Source organism: Misgurnus anguillicaudatus, chromosome 4 (genome assembly GCF_027580225.2).
Source record: "Misgurnus anguillicaudatus chromosome 4, ASM2758022v2, whole genome shotgun sequence".
NCBI classification, from domain to species: Eukaryota; Metazoa; Chordata; class Actinopteri; order Cypriniformes; family Cobitidae; genus Misgurnus; species Misgurnus anguillicaudatus.
The window spans coordinates 37,067,310-37,085,254 of NC_073340.2; the positions used below are offsets into that span (position 1 = coordinate 37,067,310).

At 38.4% G+C, this 17,945-nt stretch overlaps 1 protein-coding gene across 2 annotated transcripts in view; it reads right to left on the reverse strand.

Moving 5' to 3' along the window:
• Positions 1-488: 488 nt before the first annotated feature.
• Positions 489-17,945, reverse strand: part of LOC129420845 (zinc finger MIZ domain-containing protein 1) — a 32,215-nt gene continuing 14,758 nt past the window's right edge. Inside the window, exons 2-22 of one of the 2 annotated variants that reach the window (XM_055175975.2) lie at positions 13,774-13,891; positions 13,501-13,614; positions 13,264-13,369; positions 9,155-9,287; positions 8,958-9,072; positions 8,723-8,880; positions 8,442-8,640; positions 8,102-8,335; positions 7,758-7,937; positions 6,122-6,181; positions 5,856-6,027; positions 5,630-5,771; positions 5,312-5,519; positions 4,996-5,101; positions 3,836-3,987; positions 3,626-3,693; positions 3,425-3,493; positions 2,796-3,037; positions 2,549-2,697; positions 1,936-2,175; positions 489-1,848 (exon numbers count right to left, since the gene is read on the reverse strand). In XM_055175975.2, the coding sequence (XP_055031950.2) occupies positions 1,741-1,848; positions 1,936-2,175; positions 2,549-2,697; positions 2,796-3,037; positions 3,425-3,493; positions 3,626-3,693; positions 3,836-3,987; positions 4,996-5,101; positions 5,312-5,519; positions 5,630-5,771; positions 5,856-6,027; positions 6,122-6,181; positions 7,758-7,937; positions 8,102-8,335; positions 8,442-8,640; positions 8,723-8,880; positions 8,958-9,072; positions 9,155-9,287; positions 13,264-13,369; positions 13,501-13,614; positions 13,774-13,842 (3,024 nt within the window). In that variant the 5' untranslated portion in view covers positions 13,843-13,891 and the 3' untranslated portion in view covers positions 489-1,740. Of the gene's footprint in view, positions 1,849-1,935; positions 2,176-2,548; positions 2,698-2,786; positions 3,038-3,424; positions 3,494-3,625; positions 3,694-3,835; positions 3,988-4,995; positions 5,102-5,311; positions 5,520-5,629; positions 5,772-5,855; positions 6,028-6,121; positions 6,182-7,757; positions 7,938-8,101; positions 8,336-8,441; positions 8,641-8,722; positions 8,881-8,957; positions 9,073-9,154; positions 9,288-13,263; positions 13,370-13,500; positions 13,615-13,773; positions 13,892-17,945 lie in introns of both variants that reach the window. The other variant, XM_055175974.2, reaches the window with a different exon arrangement.

Consider the following 17,945-nt stretch of genomic DNA (forward strand, 5'->3'; position numbering starts at 1 on the left):
AATATTATCCGAGACCAAATATTCACAATTAAAAGTTTTATTTCCTGTTTTCGCACGGTGTGAAAACAAAGCCATTATCTTGAGTTCACTTGAAACATTTTTAACATGTATCTGATAACATACATCAGATCATAAGAACAGCGATTGTTCACTACAAATCTCCCTCATCTTTACAAGCCCTGGTAAAAGTGTTCAAGTTTTGATGTAGTGACACCTGTTAGATCTCTGGTTCATATTTCAGTCATAAACAGTTTATAGGCAGATATTAAAATTAAACCTCTCTTTAATAATAAAGGAAGACATATTCAAATTCATTAGACAGTATTTGCATGTTTAAAATCAATTGAAGTCACACAAAGTTCTGTGCAAGTTTAAGAAAACTGATAAAAAGTAATTTACCAAAACGTACTGTAACAGACAAAAAAATGTGATGTACAAAAAAAGCTTTTTCTACAAATAAGCAAACATTGTTTTTCCTCACATAAGGCTACTATATTTACTTATTAACAATAATTCTCATATTAACATGAATATTACAATAAAATATCATTTGACTGAGCCGTTGACAGCTTTATACATTATTAGTTTGTATGTATTGCTCAGTGTGAATGGGACAGGATCGTATTAAAACACACACACGGGCTGTGTTCAGAATACTACACTACTTACACTCATTTTGCAGTACAGTATATGTATCATGTATACTACAGACAGTGTACACATGTTTGCATAGAATACCTGGATGACTTAAGATGATGTTACTGCATCACATCTCTTACAGTAAACACACTACTCGATTTCTACATCACACACAAATATACACAAACACACACAGCTGCAGCAGAAACATACATGACAATTTATAAACCGTACAAAATTATTCACAAATATTTACACGAGCTTCTCAAAAGTAATACAACTGCATTCTGAACAGTACGCTTGTCATGTAGTGTACTCAACAGATAACAGCAGACAAACATTCATCTCTCTGATCTCTGTTTTTACTCAAGTGCTCTGAATTGTTGTTGTTTTCACAGAAATAGTCAAGAGGTATTATAAAGCCTGAAACGCTACAAGTGTTTAATGTATTGCTGAATTCTGAAATGTGCGATTCACATTTTAAATGAATAAGGTCAGTACAGCGGACACTAGATTAAATGATCTGTTACAGTCCAAGAAGCTTGCTCAGCATCTAATTTCATATTTTTCACGATTTTTCCCATTTGTTTTCAGTACAACAGACCTCCTCACCAATCCTAATTTCCCTTCAGATCTTCCCTTATTTGTGTGAATGAATATTTACTCCAAAATAAAGATTGTGTCATTCACTCACCCTCACGCTGTTCTAAACCTTTATGACTTTTTCTGACCTGAAACACAAAAGTAGTCATTTAGGAGAACGTTTACAAAACGTTCAAACCCAGAACTTAATTCACAGACAACTTTGACTTCTGCTTCAGACGTCAGTCATGATTGTGTTCAGTAGAGCAGAAGTTTGAGTTTGATCAGGAAACAGCATCAGAGCAGACGAATGTTTGTCTGTCTTTTGTATCAAAGTGAAAAAGAAATAGAAAAACGCTAGCACACATTTACTAGCATTCACACTTGTGATAAGAAACAGAATTTACGTGGCCGTCTCTCCACAAATCTGGAGTCTGTATTACTGGAGAAGAAGAAAACATGGCAAGTGCATCTCTGTTTGTCAAGTATGGAAGAGCGGCGAGTCTTTATCTCTACGTCTCAGGTGCTCTCAAAGAGAGACAGCAGGTCGTCATTACTGCTGCTGGGAAGATCGAGAGGATCCAGATAGGACAGAAGATCATCTGGATTCATCAGGTCTGGAAGCAGCTGGAAGGTAAAAGTAATCCACATGAGCCACAAAACTAAAAAAATAACTTTTTAATTTGGTCAAAAGTTATCTGATCACGAACTCACATCTAAAGAAGCTTCAGGGATGTCCGAGCTGCCCTGACCCCCACACTGACCCTCCAGACTGCCCGAGGGGTTAAAGATCTTTGGGTGCATTTGGCCGCTGGGGGCGGAGTTCTGCTGGTTGGGCGGCGGTCTGCAGGGGTGGGGCGGTCCGTTGTGATGTAACGGCTGACTGTTGGTAGGCCCATGCATACTGTGCTGCAGGGGATTGTGGGATTGATCTGTGTTAATCGGATGAGGCGTCTGTAGAAAGATGACAAAATAATTATATAAAAAAAATGTATTTAATTTTCTGCTCAAACAGTAATCATTTCTATATAAAGTAGTGTAGATGTATTGACCGTTATATCAGTTATTAGCCATTTTATAAATTAAATCAGACTATATTGGTGCCACCCTGATGCACTATAGGCCGGTTACCCGGACAGGGCTTAAATCTAGTCCAGATTGAAATTGTTTGAGTTGTCCTAACTGAAATCAGCTTGCACTGACATATCTTAAATTATGTTAGTGTCGTTGTTTTGTCTCAAGATGCACACTAGTAATGAATTTTTGATTAAACTAAATCCTGTGATAGTATTGAACTGATTATGGTGTTGTTGTTTGATGAACTCACTCTATCCTGTAGGGTGTGATCCTGTGTGAGGTCTGTGGAGGGGTGAGAGAGTTGCGGACCATGCATGAACTCATTTACTGATGATGATGATGATGCAGGGTTGCCGTGGGGATAGTCACCAAAGTTACTATGACCCTGGTAACTGTTACCTGAGAAACCAATCAGAGATGTTGCATTAGATGAAAGATACTAATAATAATAATGTTTTAAATGTTACTAAATGCTGTGGTTATCGTACGATTAGTACCAGGACTGTTGTACTGGTTATTGCTGTTGTTTAGTTGTTGTGGGTTCTGGTACGAGGAAGCTCCTGGGCCCAGTTGAGCGATCATATCCATCACATTGGGCAGAACCATCTGACTGGGACTGGTGCTTTTAAAGCGTTTGTTTATCAGCCCATCTGGATCTTCTTTTATGTGTGGCTCAGATTTCACCTGTACAGGTCTCCAGCTGCAGGACGGGTCGATCATCACCTCCTCAAAGTCCAAACTGAAAGAACACAAAGAGGATCAGTGATCAGTTTGGTGCAAGAAAACCCAAACCTGTTCAGGTTAAACATTCAGTAGAAATGGTTGAAAACGAGAACAGCGACTGATGGATCTCATGTCAGGATCCCACCAGTAATCTTTAAACTCACACTGATTCGTATACTAACATCACAGCTCATGATCTAAAAAAAGCATGCAACCAAACAGATCTGGGGCACTATTCACGTCCATAGTATTATGTTTTCCTACTATGAAAGTCAATGGTGCCCCAGATTTGCTTTGTTAGCAATATCATCCTTCGTGTCCTTTGCAGAACAAAGTAATTGATATAGATTTGAAACAACTTGAGGGTAAGTAAACAATGAATTAAAATTTTTCGGTGACTCACTTTTGAAGAGTATTCAGGATTCCCCACATGTACTGATCCACCTCCAGACCTTCTAACATAGCTGCTTTACTGTAAATAAAACACAAGCCATCTGAAATATTTGTGTGTGCTGTAAAATGGACAAGTGTAAATATGTGTGTGTTGTACGGTATTTTGTCAGTATAGTGTTATTGTCATTTTGTGTGTTTATGAGATTCATACTTGCACACAGGACATCTCCATGTTCCTCGCTCAGAGTTCAGCTCTAAATAGGATTCCAGGTCAAAACACTGTAAAAATATCATAACGTATTACACTTATAAACTTATACTGTATAGCCGGTAAAAGATCATATATAGACACTGTAAATATTTGTTTATGCCATTATGTTTTGTGCTAACAGGCAGTTTAATATTCAGAAGTCTCTCAGACCTGAACGTGTTTGCAGTCGTGACCTCTCGCCGGCAGCAGAATACGCTGGAATGTGATTGGACATTTCAAAGACACTTTGACAGCTGTTTGCTCCACCCCATCATCACCGGCCCCACCCACTGACACACCCACACTACTGAAGTTCCTCTTCACTGCAGAAAGAAAGAAATATTGACTGGGACAATGCATTGAGTTGACTATAATCTTTACAATTCGAAACACAATGACCTGGTTTCACAGACAAGGCTTAGCCTAAAGCCAGGACTAATGGGGCGTACACAACAAACGCAAATCCAATGATTTGCATGAGCAGATTACATACAAGTCAGTGCAAAGACGCGAATAGACACAAACTTGTGCGTCATTGCGCAAGTTGAAAATATTCAACTCATGCGAAAAAATCAAAATCCCAATAATCCCCATAATGCTGCATACACACCAAACTGGCTCTAGATTACTCACGGGATTTAACTTCGTGTCATGCAATTTTTTGCTTGAGTTGAATATTTTCAACTTGTTTTTGTGAGGTTTTGCGGCAATGGAGCCCCCAATTTGCTTCATTCGCATCACCCTGCACGAGTTTGCATCTATTCACATTTTACTTTGTATGCAATCTAATCGCGCAAATTGTTGACTACGCATTTGGGGTGACGCCCCATAATACATTTAAGCATCAAACAGATGATACTGGTGTGTATCTTGAGAAAAATTAAAATCACTTACGCATTTAAAGGTTAATGTAAGTTGTTATTAGTTGAGACAGCTCAAACATGTCTTTTAGTCTTGGACAAGCCTTAAAGAAAGAGTTCACCCAAAAGTTAAAATTGTTACAAACCTGTAAAACAAACTTTTAGTGGACCCCATTTATTTCCATAGTAGGAAAAAGAATACTATGGAAGTAAATGGGGTCCAGGAACGGTTTGGTTACAAAATATCTTCCTTTGTGTTCATCAAAACAAAAAAAATGTATATGTATTTGTAACAACATGAGAGTGAGGAAATGATGACAGAATTTTCATTTTTGGGTGAACTCTTTAAGGCTTGTCTGTGAAACCAGGGGAATGGGTCAGAAACTAAATGATTTCATCTTAAACCACTTTACAAACATTATATTTGGACAGAATAATTTAAGCAAAATATATAAGATCTGAGTGCAACACCTTTAGCAATACAGTGTTCAGCTGTAAGGAGTCTTTTCTTCAGTAAACCCTGCAAGACGGACTTCACCGACGGCCTGTGTATCAACTGAAGGACGAACAGGTGCGACTGCAGAGAAACAACAGAAGAACATCACAGACGCTCAGGAGAACAACAGAAGAACATCACAGACGCTCAGGAGAACAACAGAAGAACATCACAGACGTACAGAAGAACATCACAGACGCTCAGGAGAACAACAGAAGAACATCACAGACGTACAGAAGAACATCACAGATGTACAGCAGAAGATCTGACAGTCTTCTGTCACATACTTACACAACAGCACGCGGTCACTGTGATCTGGATGGTGTTGCGGCCCGGCTGACACAGGTGTTTTAGGTGCAAAGGCTTATGGGTAGTCTTATCTCCTCGTTCGATGGTGAGAGGTGTTGCGTTAACACTGACCTGCACCGATGCAGGCCAGTTAGTGAACATCTGTCTGTCTTCATGATGATAACACTTAAACTGAAGCTCCAGATCAGACCTGTCATACACACATAACACAGACACACAACAAACATAAATGTTACATTATGGTTGTGTTTGTGTGTGCACGTGTGTGTGTGTGTGTGTGTGTGTGTGGTGGGGTCTCACCTGCACATAAGGGTCTGATGCACAACGGGCCGGAGGTGGAAGATGTGATTACTGACAGCCAGATTGTGTTCAAGTCTAAAGGGTTCTAGGACGACACCGTCTCTAACCGGAAACATCAGACGGAGCTCATCACTCGTGTTACCTACAAACATAACAGATCTGCTCATACAGAAGTCACATGATTATGATGTCAACTTACAGTCTGTATCTGGTAATGATCTCTCACCTGGAGGAGGTGGAAGTGTGTTTATGTTGGGTTTGATATCAGGAGGTATCTGAGGTTTAATGTCCTGGATCGGTGACGGATATGGAGGAATATTATTTCCTGGTGTCACGGGGGAGGTAGGGTTGGCTGGTAATGGTGAGTGAGGATAACTGTTGCCCATTGGCTGAGAAGGCTACGAATACATCGACAGAAGACATAAATGAAGACATTAACCTAAAAAACATCTATAAATAATAACAAATCAACACAACGTTCAACCAACATACCCCGTTCATGTTAGACTGGTTATAATGAAAGTTTCCTGTGTTGAAGTTGTTACTGGGTTCCTATGGTGAGGACAGAAAGACACATTCATATATTTTTGGTATTGAATAAAATATATTTATGAACTGTTAAATTTCTCTTAACTTAAATGAATTCATTGCAATGCATGATGGGATTGACATGCAGTATAAACAGTGAGGAAAATAAGTGATTGAACAGCCTGCTATTTTGCAAGCATAATCTAAAAACAATCCAGAAATCACAATGTATGATTTTTTTTTAACTATTTATTTGTATGATACAGCTGCAAATAAGTTTTTAAACACCTGAGAAAGTGAATGTTAATATTTGGTATATTAGCCTTTGTTTAAGGTCAAACGGTTCTTGTAGTTTTTCAGCAGGTTTGCACACACTGCAGGAGGGATTTTGGCCCACTCCTCCACACAGATCTTCTCTAGATCAGTCAGTTTTCTGGCCTGTCGCTGAGAAACACAGAGTTTGAGCTCCCTCCAAAGATTCTCTATTGGGTTTAGGTCTGGAGACTGGCTAGGCCACGCCAGAACCTTGACATGCTTCTTACAGAGCCACTCCTTTGTTATCCTGGCTGTGTGCTTCGAGTCATTGTCATGTTGAAAGACCCGTCCTCGACCCAAAATCAATGCTCTAACTGAGGGAAGGAGGCTGTTCCCCAAAATCTCACAATACATGGCCCCGGTCATCCTCTCCTTAATACAGTGCAGTCGCCCTGTCCCATGTGCAGAAAAACACCCACAGAGCATGATGCTACCACCCCCATGCTTCACAGTAGGGATGGTGTTCTTGGAATGGTACTCATAATTCTTCTTCCTCCAACACGTTTAGTGGAATTATGACCAAAAAGTTATATTTTGGTCTCATCTGATCACATGACTTTCTCCCAAGACTCCTCTGGATCATCATAATGGTCATTGGCAAACTTAAGACGGGCCTGGACATGTGCTGGTTTAAGCAGGGGAACTTTCCGTGCCATGCATGATTTCAAACCATGACGTCTTGGTGTATTACTAACAGTAATCTTGGAAACGGTGGTCCCAGCTCTTTTCAGGTTATTGACCAGCTCCTCCCGTGTAGTTCTGGGCTGATTTCTCACCTTTCTTAGGATCATTGAGACCCCACGAGGTGAGATCTTGCATTGAGCCCCAGTCTGAGTGAGATTGACAGTCATGCTGCTTGGCAATTTCCCCGTAGCCCTTTACAGCCTTGTGGAGGTGTACAATTTTTGTCTCTAGTGTCTTTGGACAGCTCTTTGGTCTTGGCCATGTTAGTAGTTGGATTCTTAATGACTGTATGGCGTGGACACGTGTCTTTATGCAGCTAGCTAACTACCTCAAACAGGTGCATCTAATTTAGGATAATAAATGGCATTTTAAAGGCAGACTAACAGATCTTTGAGGGTCAGAATTCTAGCTGATAGACAGGTGTTCAAATACTGATTTGCAGCTGTATCATACAAATAAATAGTTAAAAAATCATATATTGTGATTTCTGGATATTTTTTTTAGATTATGTCTCTCACAGTGGACATGTACATACGATGACAATTTCAGACCCCTTCATGATTTCTAATATATATATATATTTGAGAGTTTGTTATCTGACCTTGTAAAACTGTCCCGTGCCAGCAGACGGGTACTGTACCGGGGTCCCGGGTTGTCCTGGCGTTCTCTGCAGTTGGTAATGGGGTGAGGTAAGGGCTCTGTTGGCGGTAGGATTGGGGTACTGGCCCTGCTGAGAAGAAAACTGACCATTTGGTCCATACTGCTGCCCTCCATAGTAACTCTGGGGATTATACAAACATTCAAATTACATGTAGATGTAGGATTATTTTGGTCAGATCAAAAATATGCATACATACAGAGATACTAATACTCAGAGGTCTGGGTTTACTATACAGAAAAATAACATAATAAACTTGAATTGTTGAAATCAAAAAGTTTCCTCACCTCTCCTGGATACGGTCTCTTTACTCCCTGCATGGGTCGTGGACCGGTCCCATAGCCCTGCTGGGGCATCCGCTGAGGGTGACCCCCGTACGGCATCATCTGTCGGGGTTGACCCATGTTCATGGCTCCTGGGGATACGGCGCCGGAGAGGGAAGGGGGTCCTCGTGGACCGGACTGATTCATGAACTGAGTGCTGTATGCCTGGTTGGGCCCCATTTGAAAGGAGGAGCACATCTGAAACACAAACAGACTTTCTTTAGCTTATCCTGTATGTGTAAAACAATTGCATAAAAGAAATGTTTGTTTTATAAAATGTTTGTTTGCGTGATGAATCTCTTACCGGGCCGTACTGATTCATATCCTTGTGCTGCGTCTCCTGTAGGGCGGCCACCGTTGCCGTCGCAGTGGCGGTTGCTGTAGCGGCGGCAGCAGCCACTGCAGCGGCCGCAGCGGCGGCAGCTGGTTGGCTGTAGTCAGAAGGTGGGCGTGTCTGTGGAGGCATGCCCATCCCACCTGCAGGGTTAGGACCGCCCCCATAACTGCATAAGAGGGAAGGATTTCAGAGATACTGGATACATCATCTATCCCCCGTCTGTCTGTCTGTGTTTCTGTCTATCTTACCTGGTGTAGTTTGGTCGCCCGTACATCCCCTGCTGCATGTACGCTTGACTGGGACCCTTGGAAGAAAATTGTTGACCAGAAAACTGTCCTGCGTTCATGCCAACATTAGCTCCAGGGTTCATATGGTTGTTTGGGCTGCCCATAGGGTTCCCTAACACCTAAACACATACACACAGAGTTATGACATAGACACAGACACAGTGTGTTCACGTGTGTGTTTGAATGATGTTTTTACTTGAGTCTGTGTAGTGTTGGTCACTCCCCATACTGTAGTCACCACAGAGACAGAACCAGACGCTTGATTGGGGTTTTGTTGCCAGGAAACAGAGTCATATTGAAATGGTGAATCACTATGGAGATAAGGATGCAAAAAGTAAATGTGTGCACGTGCATGTGTGTGTGTTTGTGTGTGAGAGAGAGAGAGAGACTGACCCGTGAGACAGTGGTTTCATATTGCTCATGTTGGTTTGTATGGTGGTCTTCACTGATGGATCTGGTTGTCGTGTCTTCTGATGACGCAGCAGTAAAAGTCGACCCAGATCCTCACACCATGAGGACAACAGAGCTACACAAACAAAAGCAATAAATCAATAAAAAAATTCGAGGAAATTCTGAAATTCTCATCTTTACATTATTCCATTAAAGGGGACATATCACGTAAATCTGTCTTTTTCATGTTTAAGTGCTATAATTGAGTCCCAGTGCTTCTATTAACCTAGAAAATGTGACAAAGATCAACCCAGTAACTTAGTCTTGGTAAACCATTCTCTGAAAAAATAGCTCATTGAAATTTGGCTCCCCTTGTGATGTCAGAAGGGGATCCTATTATAATAATACCACCCCTTAATCTGCATTATCCAACCATGGCACTGCCATTTAGTGCAGTAAGAAAGAAAATAATTGACAGCACAATTAAGCTTCAATTTCAACAATCCATCATTATGGCGATCAGTGTTTGCATAGAGACAGAGCGCAAAGCGTCATAACCTGAAAACCACGCCCACCGGGGGGAAAACAATCCAACCGTCTCCAATGACTTTGTATTGCGAGAAGCCGCCTCCTTGTCATTTCTGGCTTATAACAGAAAACAGAATAATGCCTAAAAGCTGCTGTGTGACAATATGTACAGCTAACAAGTCAAACAACCCAGAGATAAGTTTTTATAAGCTGACGACCCCAAAAAACGAGCGTTTAAAGACACAAAAGTGGATACAGGCAACTTTTCATAGTACTACTATTATTAGAACTACGCCCACTGGAGGGAAACGTAGTCGGCGATCCACTTTAGTGTCTTTAAGTGTCTTCGACAGCTTATAAAAATGTATTTCTGGGTTTTTTAGCTTGTTAGCTGTACACCAGCAGCTTTTAGGCATTATTATTATTTGTTATAAGCCAGAAATGACAAAGTGGGAACCTCATGTAATACAAAGTGAATGGAGACTGTTTGATTGTTTTCCCCCCAGTGGGCGTGGTTTTCAAATTAGCATAACTGCACTCTTTATCAGTAGCTCATTTGCATTTTAAAGGACACACTGAAAAACGGCACATTTTTGCTCACACAGCTATGACGGTGTTCTTAATATGGCAAAGTAAGTGTTTTGATAAATGCCATTAAAGGTGCAGTGTGTAATTTTTAATTATATTAAGAAATGCCAAATAATATACAAAACTATATTATCAGGGGTGTATAAAGACCTTTCATAATAACCCGTTATGTGTTTATTACCTTAGAACGAGACCTTTTTATCTACATACACCGAGGGTCCCCTTACATGGAAGTCGCCATTTTGTGCTGCCATTTTTCTACAGAAGCCTTTAACGGACATTTTTTTTACTACATTTCTCTGAAGATGACATGTTTGTCCGGTGGCGGCTACCGTAGCTGTTTGTTTCAAAAGTGAGGGGTGAGCAGTGGACTGAACCGTTGGTTGCAATTCGCAACCTCACCACTAGATGGTGCTAAAATTTACACACTGCACCATTAATGTTTTTTTAATCAGTGTACACCACTACTCAACTAAATAAATATAACATGGCAAAGATTAATGCACTTTTGGAAGTTGAATGTAAGGGAAATGGACATTTTGAACATTCTGTGATCTAATGTAATATTGTTGTTCATGTTCTTGTTCATCAGATGACATTTTGTTGTTGTAATAAATTTATAGCATTAAGAAAATGACCTGCTGAATTAATTTTGGGAGTGATGACTGATTGAATGTATTTTTGGTCCAGTGCCTGTATATATGGGATTAGAGTTCAGAGTCGATCAACTTACTTTGTTACTTAAAAAATAACTTTTATATTGATTCAATAGATTTATAGCATTTTGAAAAAACCTTCAAAGTGGCAATTTTAACATGCTACAATAAATGATCTATATGGTATTTTGAGCTAAAACTTCACATATGTACTCTCACGATACCAAAGATTTATCTGACATCTTAAAGTGCCCTTTAAGATTAAACAAACTTTTAAACACAAACTAAACCAACTGTACATTACTGCACTTTACCATAAGAGGGCGCTAAAATACTAAATAACTGACAAGAGTCAATTCACAGTGAATTGCAAAAGTATTTTGTGTCGTTTTCTTTTCAGGACAAACCACAGTGAAAATCTGATATCTGTTTTTATCCTTAAACACACAGACAAAAACAACAGACTGAGTTGTCTGTGCACACATGACAGTGTTTTTTTGTTGTGTATCAGCTCAGAGTTTGTAAGGATTGATATGGTTTATGAAATTAAAGGTTTAAAATTAGAAGTAACTGTCAGTAAACAATAACTTTTATAATTTAATTAAAATGATTTTTGTTCTTATTTTGGAACCTGGCAATATCAGTCAACATCCATTCATTCTGCTATTGTAGATGTTTCATAGAAGAATCATTATTGAGTTTATAAATGTTAATGAATGATTCCTCAAAATTCATCTGATGTAAATCTGTTTAATTATGGTAATATGACAACATCTATGTAAAGAATTTACATTTAAAATTTTATTTTAATTTTAAATATGACATATATGGTTGAGTTGTAGTATTATGTTTATTATTAGGATCCCTAACAATATTGCTATTAAATGTAATATAATTGTCATTCTGAATCTTATATAAATACTAGTATATACAGTATGATGTAGAATATCAACAGATACAGTCAATAAAATCCAAACATCCAGATAAAAACTTGTCCACTAAATGATAGTACTATAAACGCTCTCTCTGCTTCACATCAGTGAAAAAACAAAGCAAGTATGTTTTACATTCCATTAACCCAATGATTGGTGTCATTCAAGACTGAACTAGTTAACCACCAGAGAAGTTGTGCCTATCAAACATCTACCCTAAACCACAGCGTAACACTGCAATTATAGGATAAAAATAAAAACACCATGTTAAGACAGATTTGCTGTATTTTTGTAGGGTTTCTAGTCTTTAATCTGGAGGCCTGAAGGAAAGTAAAGAGTTAATTTTGTGGGTATACGGTGCTGTGGGATTCTTGAGATCTACTGAAGTGAAAGATATTAAGAGCGTCGGTTCAACTCAAAAACACACGGGGGAGAATCAGCATTACACAACAACAACAGAATCAGACTGTTACAGTCTATCTGAACATATTAACACGAGGGCTGTCAAACCATTCAAATATTTCATTTAGATTGTCATGAGATCATTTATTTGCTAAATTTTTATACCTTCTTTTAACACTTTTCAGGTGGTTTCCTGGACAGAGATTATCTTAAACCAGGACCAGGAAAAAACATTTAATCCCCATCAAACCAAAGCAGTCTCATTAGACAAGCCATTCTGATTTTCTTGTTAATGTGATGTCACACTGATAAAGCCCTGCCCATGGCTATTACCATAGTTTCCACCCTCAGTGAGTTTTATGCTGTCCATCATATCTCAATAGTGAGATACTCAGACTGTATTCACAGTAATCAGATCTATTTTAAGTGAAAACACTCACTGTCTCTTTTGGTAAGAGAGGGAGGAGCTGTAGCTCATTTGCATTTAAAGGTACAGACACAAAAACAGCACACCTTTGCTCCCACACAAATATGGGCATTTTGGACATGATACAATTAATGATCTTTGAGCTTAAACTTCACAGACACATTCTAGACACACCTGAGACTTATATTACAACTTGTAAAAATAGGAATAATAGGTGCCCTTTATAATAATAAACCCTTTGCATCCAAACAAACACCTCTGTTTAGTATATAATCATTTAGTCAGCAATAATTTTTTTTATCTCATTTCTGTTTTCATGTAAAGCTGCTCTGTAACAATGTAACATTGTAAAAATGCCCAATAGAAATACATTCACTTTGAAATGTATTATGTATCACTACAAAAAACTGATGTCAGATTTGTCAACTGATTGTGTGGATGTTCATTATAATCCTCAAATTGAGTTTGCATACAAATATCAGATTTTGTTTGTGCACAAAAGTAAAACCTTACGAATGCTTCTGTTAACCTGGTTGGCATATAACTCATCTCTCACAGTACAGTATGGCACAGACTCACCTGCTGATTTAGGGGTGAATTTGTCCCTATTTGCTGCACAAACTGCCAGCAGTCGATACCCCAGATCCATGTCGTAACCCTGCTGACATGCCACGTGACTCACCACCTAACAGACAATATCATAAATCACTAAAACATCGACATGCACAGGTCTGGGTGTTCATATGAACCCAGCGAAACATGTACCGTCATGATAAGATGTTTCAAGGTGTATGTGATTGATGGATTTGGTCTCACCGTTAGACATCCCATCAGGCTTTGCTCAAAGCATCTATGAAAGGCTCGTGGATCTCCGCACCAATCCAACAGCTCTGACGCCGCCGTCTGGAAGTTTGCTGGATTTTGCAGGTGCTGATACATAAAATCACACACAAAAATACTAAATGTTCTGTAGTGAATCTCATGTGAAAACCCTACATTCATGTCCTGTAGGGGGCATATAAAACAGACCAATCTATTTAAAGTCACGAGATGAAACCCATCTCAATCTCTGCACAGCATGCGTCTCACCTGTTTGATGCAGTGCAAGCGATCATTGGTTTGCTGGATGTGTCGGTCCATGGACGGGAGAGAATTCATCCTGCAGGACCTTCTGTGATCCTACGACCCGGCCATTAACCCTCGGTTTCTGCAAAACACACAAAAGAGTAAAGCTGTGAGACAACTTTCACATTGTGTGTTTGTAGATGAACTCTGATTAATGAGCCGTGGGACTGAACACACTTGAGGAGGAAATCATTTTGTATCATAATAACAATCGTGTGATATTAAAGTGCTGTCGCATTTACATAATCTCTCTCAGACTGTGTGTTATAAATATCTTAATGATCAGTATATGGCACCACTAGGGAGATATGAGCTCATATAAACACACACTGTGAGACTACTGGGATTTCATCTGTATGTTTTCTCTACCAACATGATTGGAGCAACAAATTAAAGATTCAGTAATGATGCTGAGAAAGCGAGATTTAACATCAATGTATTTGTAATAAGAGAGTCCGGTAACAGACAGGTTTAAATGGTTTTACTGAGAAGAGCTGCTGATGCTTATGACATGATATCAAATGACCACTTCCTCTGTTAGATATTAAATAAACAGACACTGTGTGTGTGCGTGCGTGCGTGTGTGAGAGAGATAACACATGTGTCCATACATCTGTGCCAACACAACTCTCTCTATTATTAAAGGTGCGGTAGAAAGTAAAACTGTATTTACAGGCCCAGATGAACGATATGAGTTGCGTAGATGGTAATGAGATATTGTGAGCCTCAAACACGATTGTTTCCTTTTTTTAATGCAAAAGAGCGCTGGAAAACAGACCAATCTCAACATAACACCAACTGTGACCTTACAGTCCAGATCTACACCCCAATAATAAATACCACATTAAATTAAGTACAATGGTGTTACAATGCTGTGTTAGTTCATGCTATATACTAGTTCATTCTATATGGTAGTTAATGCTATATGCTAGTTCATGCTATTTATGCTAGTTCATGCTATATGCTAGTTCATGCTATATATGCTAGTTCATGTTATATATGCTAGTTCATGCTATATGCTAGTTCATGCTATATGCTAATTAATGCTATATGCTAGTTCATGCTATATGCTAATTAATGCTATAGGCTAGTTCATGCTATATGCTTGTTCATGCTATATATGCTAGTTCATGCTATATATGCTAGTTCATGCTATATATGCTAATTCATGCTATATATGCTAGTTCATGCTATATGCTAGTTTATGCTATATGCTAGTTCATGCTTAATATGCTAGTTCATGCTATTTATGCTAGTTCATGCTATATGCTAGTTCATGCTATATATTCTAATTCATGCTATATATGCTAGTTCATGCTATATGCTAGTTCATGCTATATGCTAGTTCATGCTATATATGCTAGTTTATGTTATATATGCTAGTTCATGCTATATGCTAGTTCATGCTATTTATGCTAGTTCATGCTATATGCTAGTTCATGCTATATATGCTAGTTCATGTTATATATGCTAGTTCATGCTATATGCTAGTTCATGCTATATGCTAATTAATGCTATATGCTAGTTCATGCTATATGCTAATTAATGCTATAGGCTAGTTCATGCTATATGCTTGTTCATGCTATATATGCTAGTTCATGCTATATATGCTAGTTCATGCTATATATGCTAATTCATGCTATATATGCTAGTTCATACTATATGCTAGTTAATGCTATATGCTAGTTCATGCTATATGCTAGTTCATGTTATATATGCTAGTTCATGCTATATGCTAGTTCATGCTATATATGCTAATTCATGCTATATATGCTAGTTCATGCTATATGGTAGTTCATGGTATATGTTAGTTTATGGTACATATGCTAGTTTATGTTATATATGCTAGTTCATGCTATAAGCTAGTTCATGCTATATGCTAATTAATGTTATATGCTAGTTCATGCTATATATGCTAGTTCATGTTATATGCTAGTTCATGCTATATATGCTAGTTCATGCTATATGCTAGTTCATGCTATATATGCTAGTTCATGCTATACATGCTAGTTCATGCTATATATGCTAGTTCATGCTATATGCTAGTTCATGCTATATATGCTAGTTCATGCTATATATGCTAGTTCATGCTTAATATGCTAGTTCATGCTATATGCTAGTTCATGTTATATGCTAGTTCATGCTATATATGCTAGTTCATGCTATATGCTAGTTCATGCTATATGCTAGTTCATGCTATATATGCTAGTTCATGCTATATATGCTAGTTTACGCTATATGCTAGTTAATGCTATTTTCTAGTTAGCGCTATATGCTAGTTAATGTTATATGCTAGCGTTTAGGCTGAAGTTCTACTATTGACTTTACAGTTACGTTTTGCAGGTCCATACTGAAAAAAAAACACAAACTTATCACTTAGAAACACCCATTAACAATCTCCAAACAATTGATTATTCCTCAAAATCTGTATCTTCATCTGATACAGACTCAAACATAAGATCTGTTTACACACACACAGAGCTACTGAAGGAGAAACAGCCAATCAGAGCAGAGCTCAACATTATTATTCATAAACCTTTTAAATAAGATAATAATAGACCATTTCATTCTAAAGGCAAATCCTAGGGTTGTAAATGGACATGTAAAACTGACTCTGAGTCTGGACCATTTTTGCACCCAACAAAGCCACAAACCTTCCGTGCAGATACCAGAGAACAAATCAACATAGTACCAACATGCATTCTTTGGCACCTTTAACAAAACGTGTGTAAGGCCGTTGCTCAGAGCTGTAGGTGTTGTGCTAGTTAAGATTTAACATCACTTTACTGGGTCAGAAATGAAAAGATATGTGACCCAGTCTGTGAAAACCCAGATAAATTCATTGTGATTTACTGTTTTCTATATCATCATCCTACATAAATGTAAAGAAAATATAATCTTGATATCTTTAATATTGACCGAGTAAGATTAAACAAAACATGGATCGCAATGGAGATGAAAAGACTTAAATCAAACTTTGATGCTTATAATGTTCATGAGATTTAATATGATTAAAAATAAATGCTCAGTAAAGTCTTCCTCTATTATATCTGTTTTCATACAATTTATTCATAATATAATAAATGTTTCATAATAAAGTGACAGACAGACAGTAGTGCAGTGCACGCATGAATATGAGTCCTGGAGCGAAACACAAGAGTCCAGTTCAGATGAAACTCCCTCACTGGTTCCTGTCTAACACTAATGTAAAGCTCTCTCTCTCTCTCTCTCTCTCTCTCTCTCTCTCTCTCTCTTCCTCCAGCAGGAAAGAGTTCATTTCCTGTGCTTGATCAGAGGAAAACTCAGAGTTTTACAAACACCACTGAATGAATTTCAGCTACAGTATTACATTAGCAGAAGTTACTGGGATCAGATGAACCGTTTCAGGTTTCATTTGTTCATCTGTGCAATTTCTCTCTCTCTCTCTCTCTCTCTCTCTCTCTCTTTCTTTCTTTCTCTGTCTATCAGTAGATTCAAATAGTTTTACTGTTATGGTAAAAAGAGTTCTTTCACTGACAGAGCATTGACACATTAAATCTACATATTTAGATAAGCATGACTTTCTCCATCTCTATCTATCTCTCTCTCTCTCAATTTCAATTTAAAATAACTTTATTGGCATGATTGTGTCACTTATATTGCCAAAGCATCATGCATAAAACAAGAAACATACAATAACATAATAGTAACGAACATTAAGGTGTTACTATTCTCCTTTTTTTTGAGTAACATGAAAACTGATGAAATCACTCAAACCAGGACAATCTATTAAAGGCGGAGTCCACGATGTTTGAAAAATGCGTTGGAAAAGGAGACGGGCCGACTACCAAAACACACTTATAGCCAATCAAATCAAATCAAATGCCGAGTTGCGTATGTGTGGGGCGGGTCTATCAACAGAAGGTCCAGATTCTATTGGGGTAGGGGCGTGTTTGTTTAGGTGATTTCAAATATCAACATAGAGACAGAGCGCCGTTATGCAAATTTGAAAACCACGCCCACCGGGGGGGAAATCAATCCAACCGTCTCCATTGACTTTGTATTGCGAGAAGCCGCCTCCTTGTCATTTCTGGCTTATAACAAAAAACAGAATAATGCCTAAAAGCTGCTGTGTGACAAGGTGTACATCTAACACG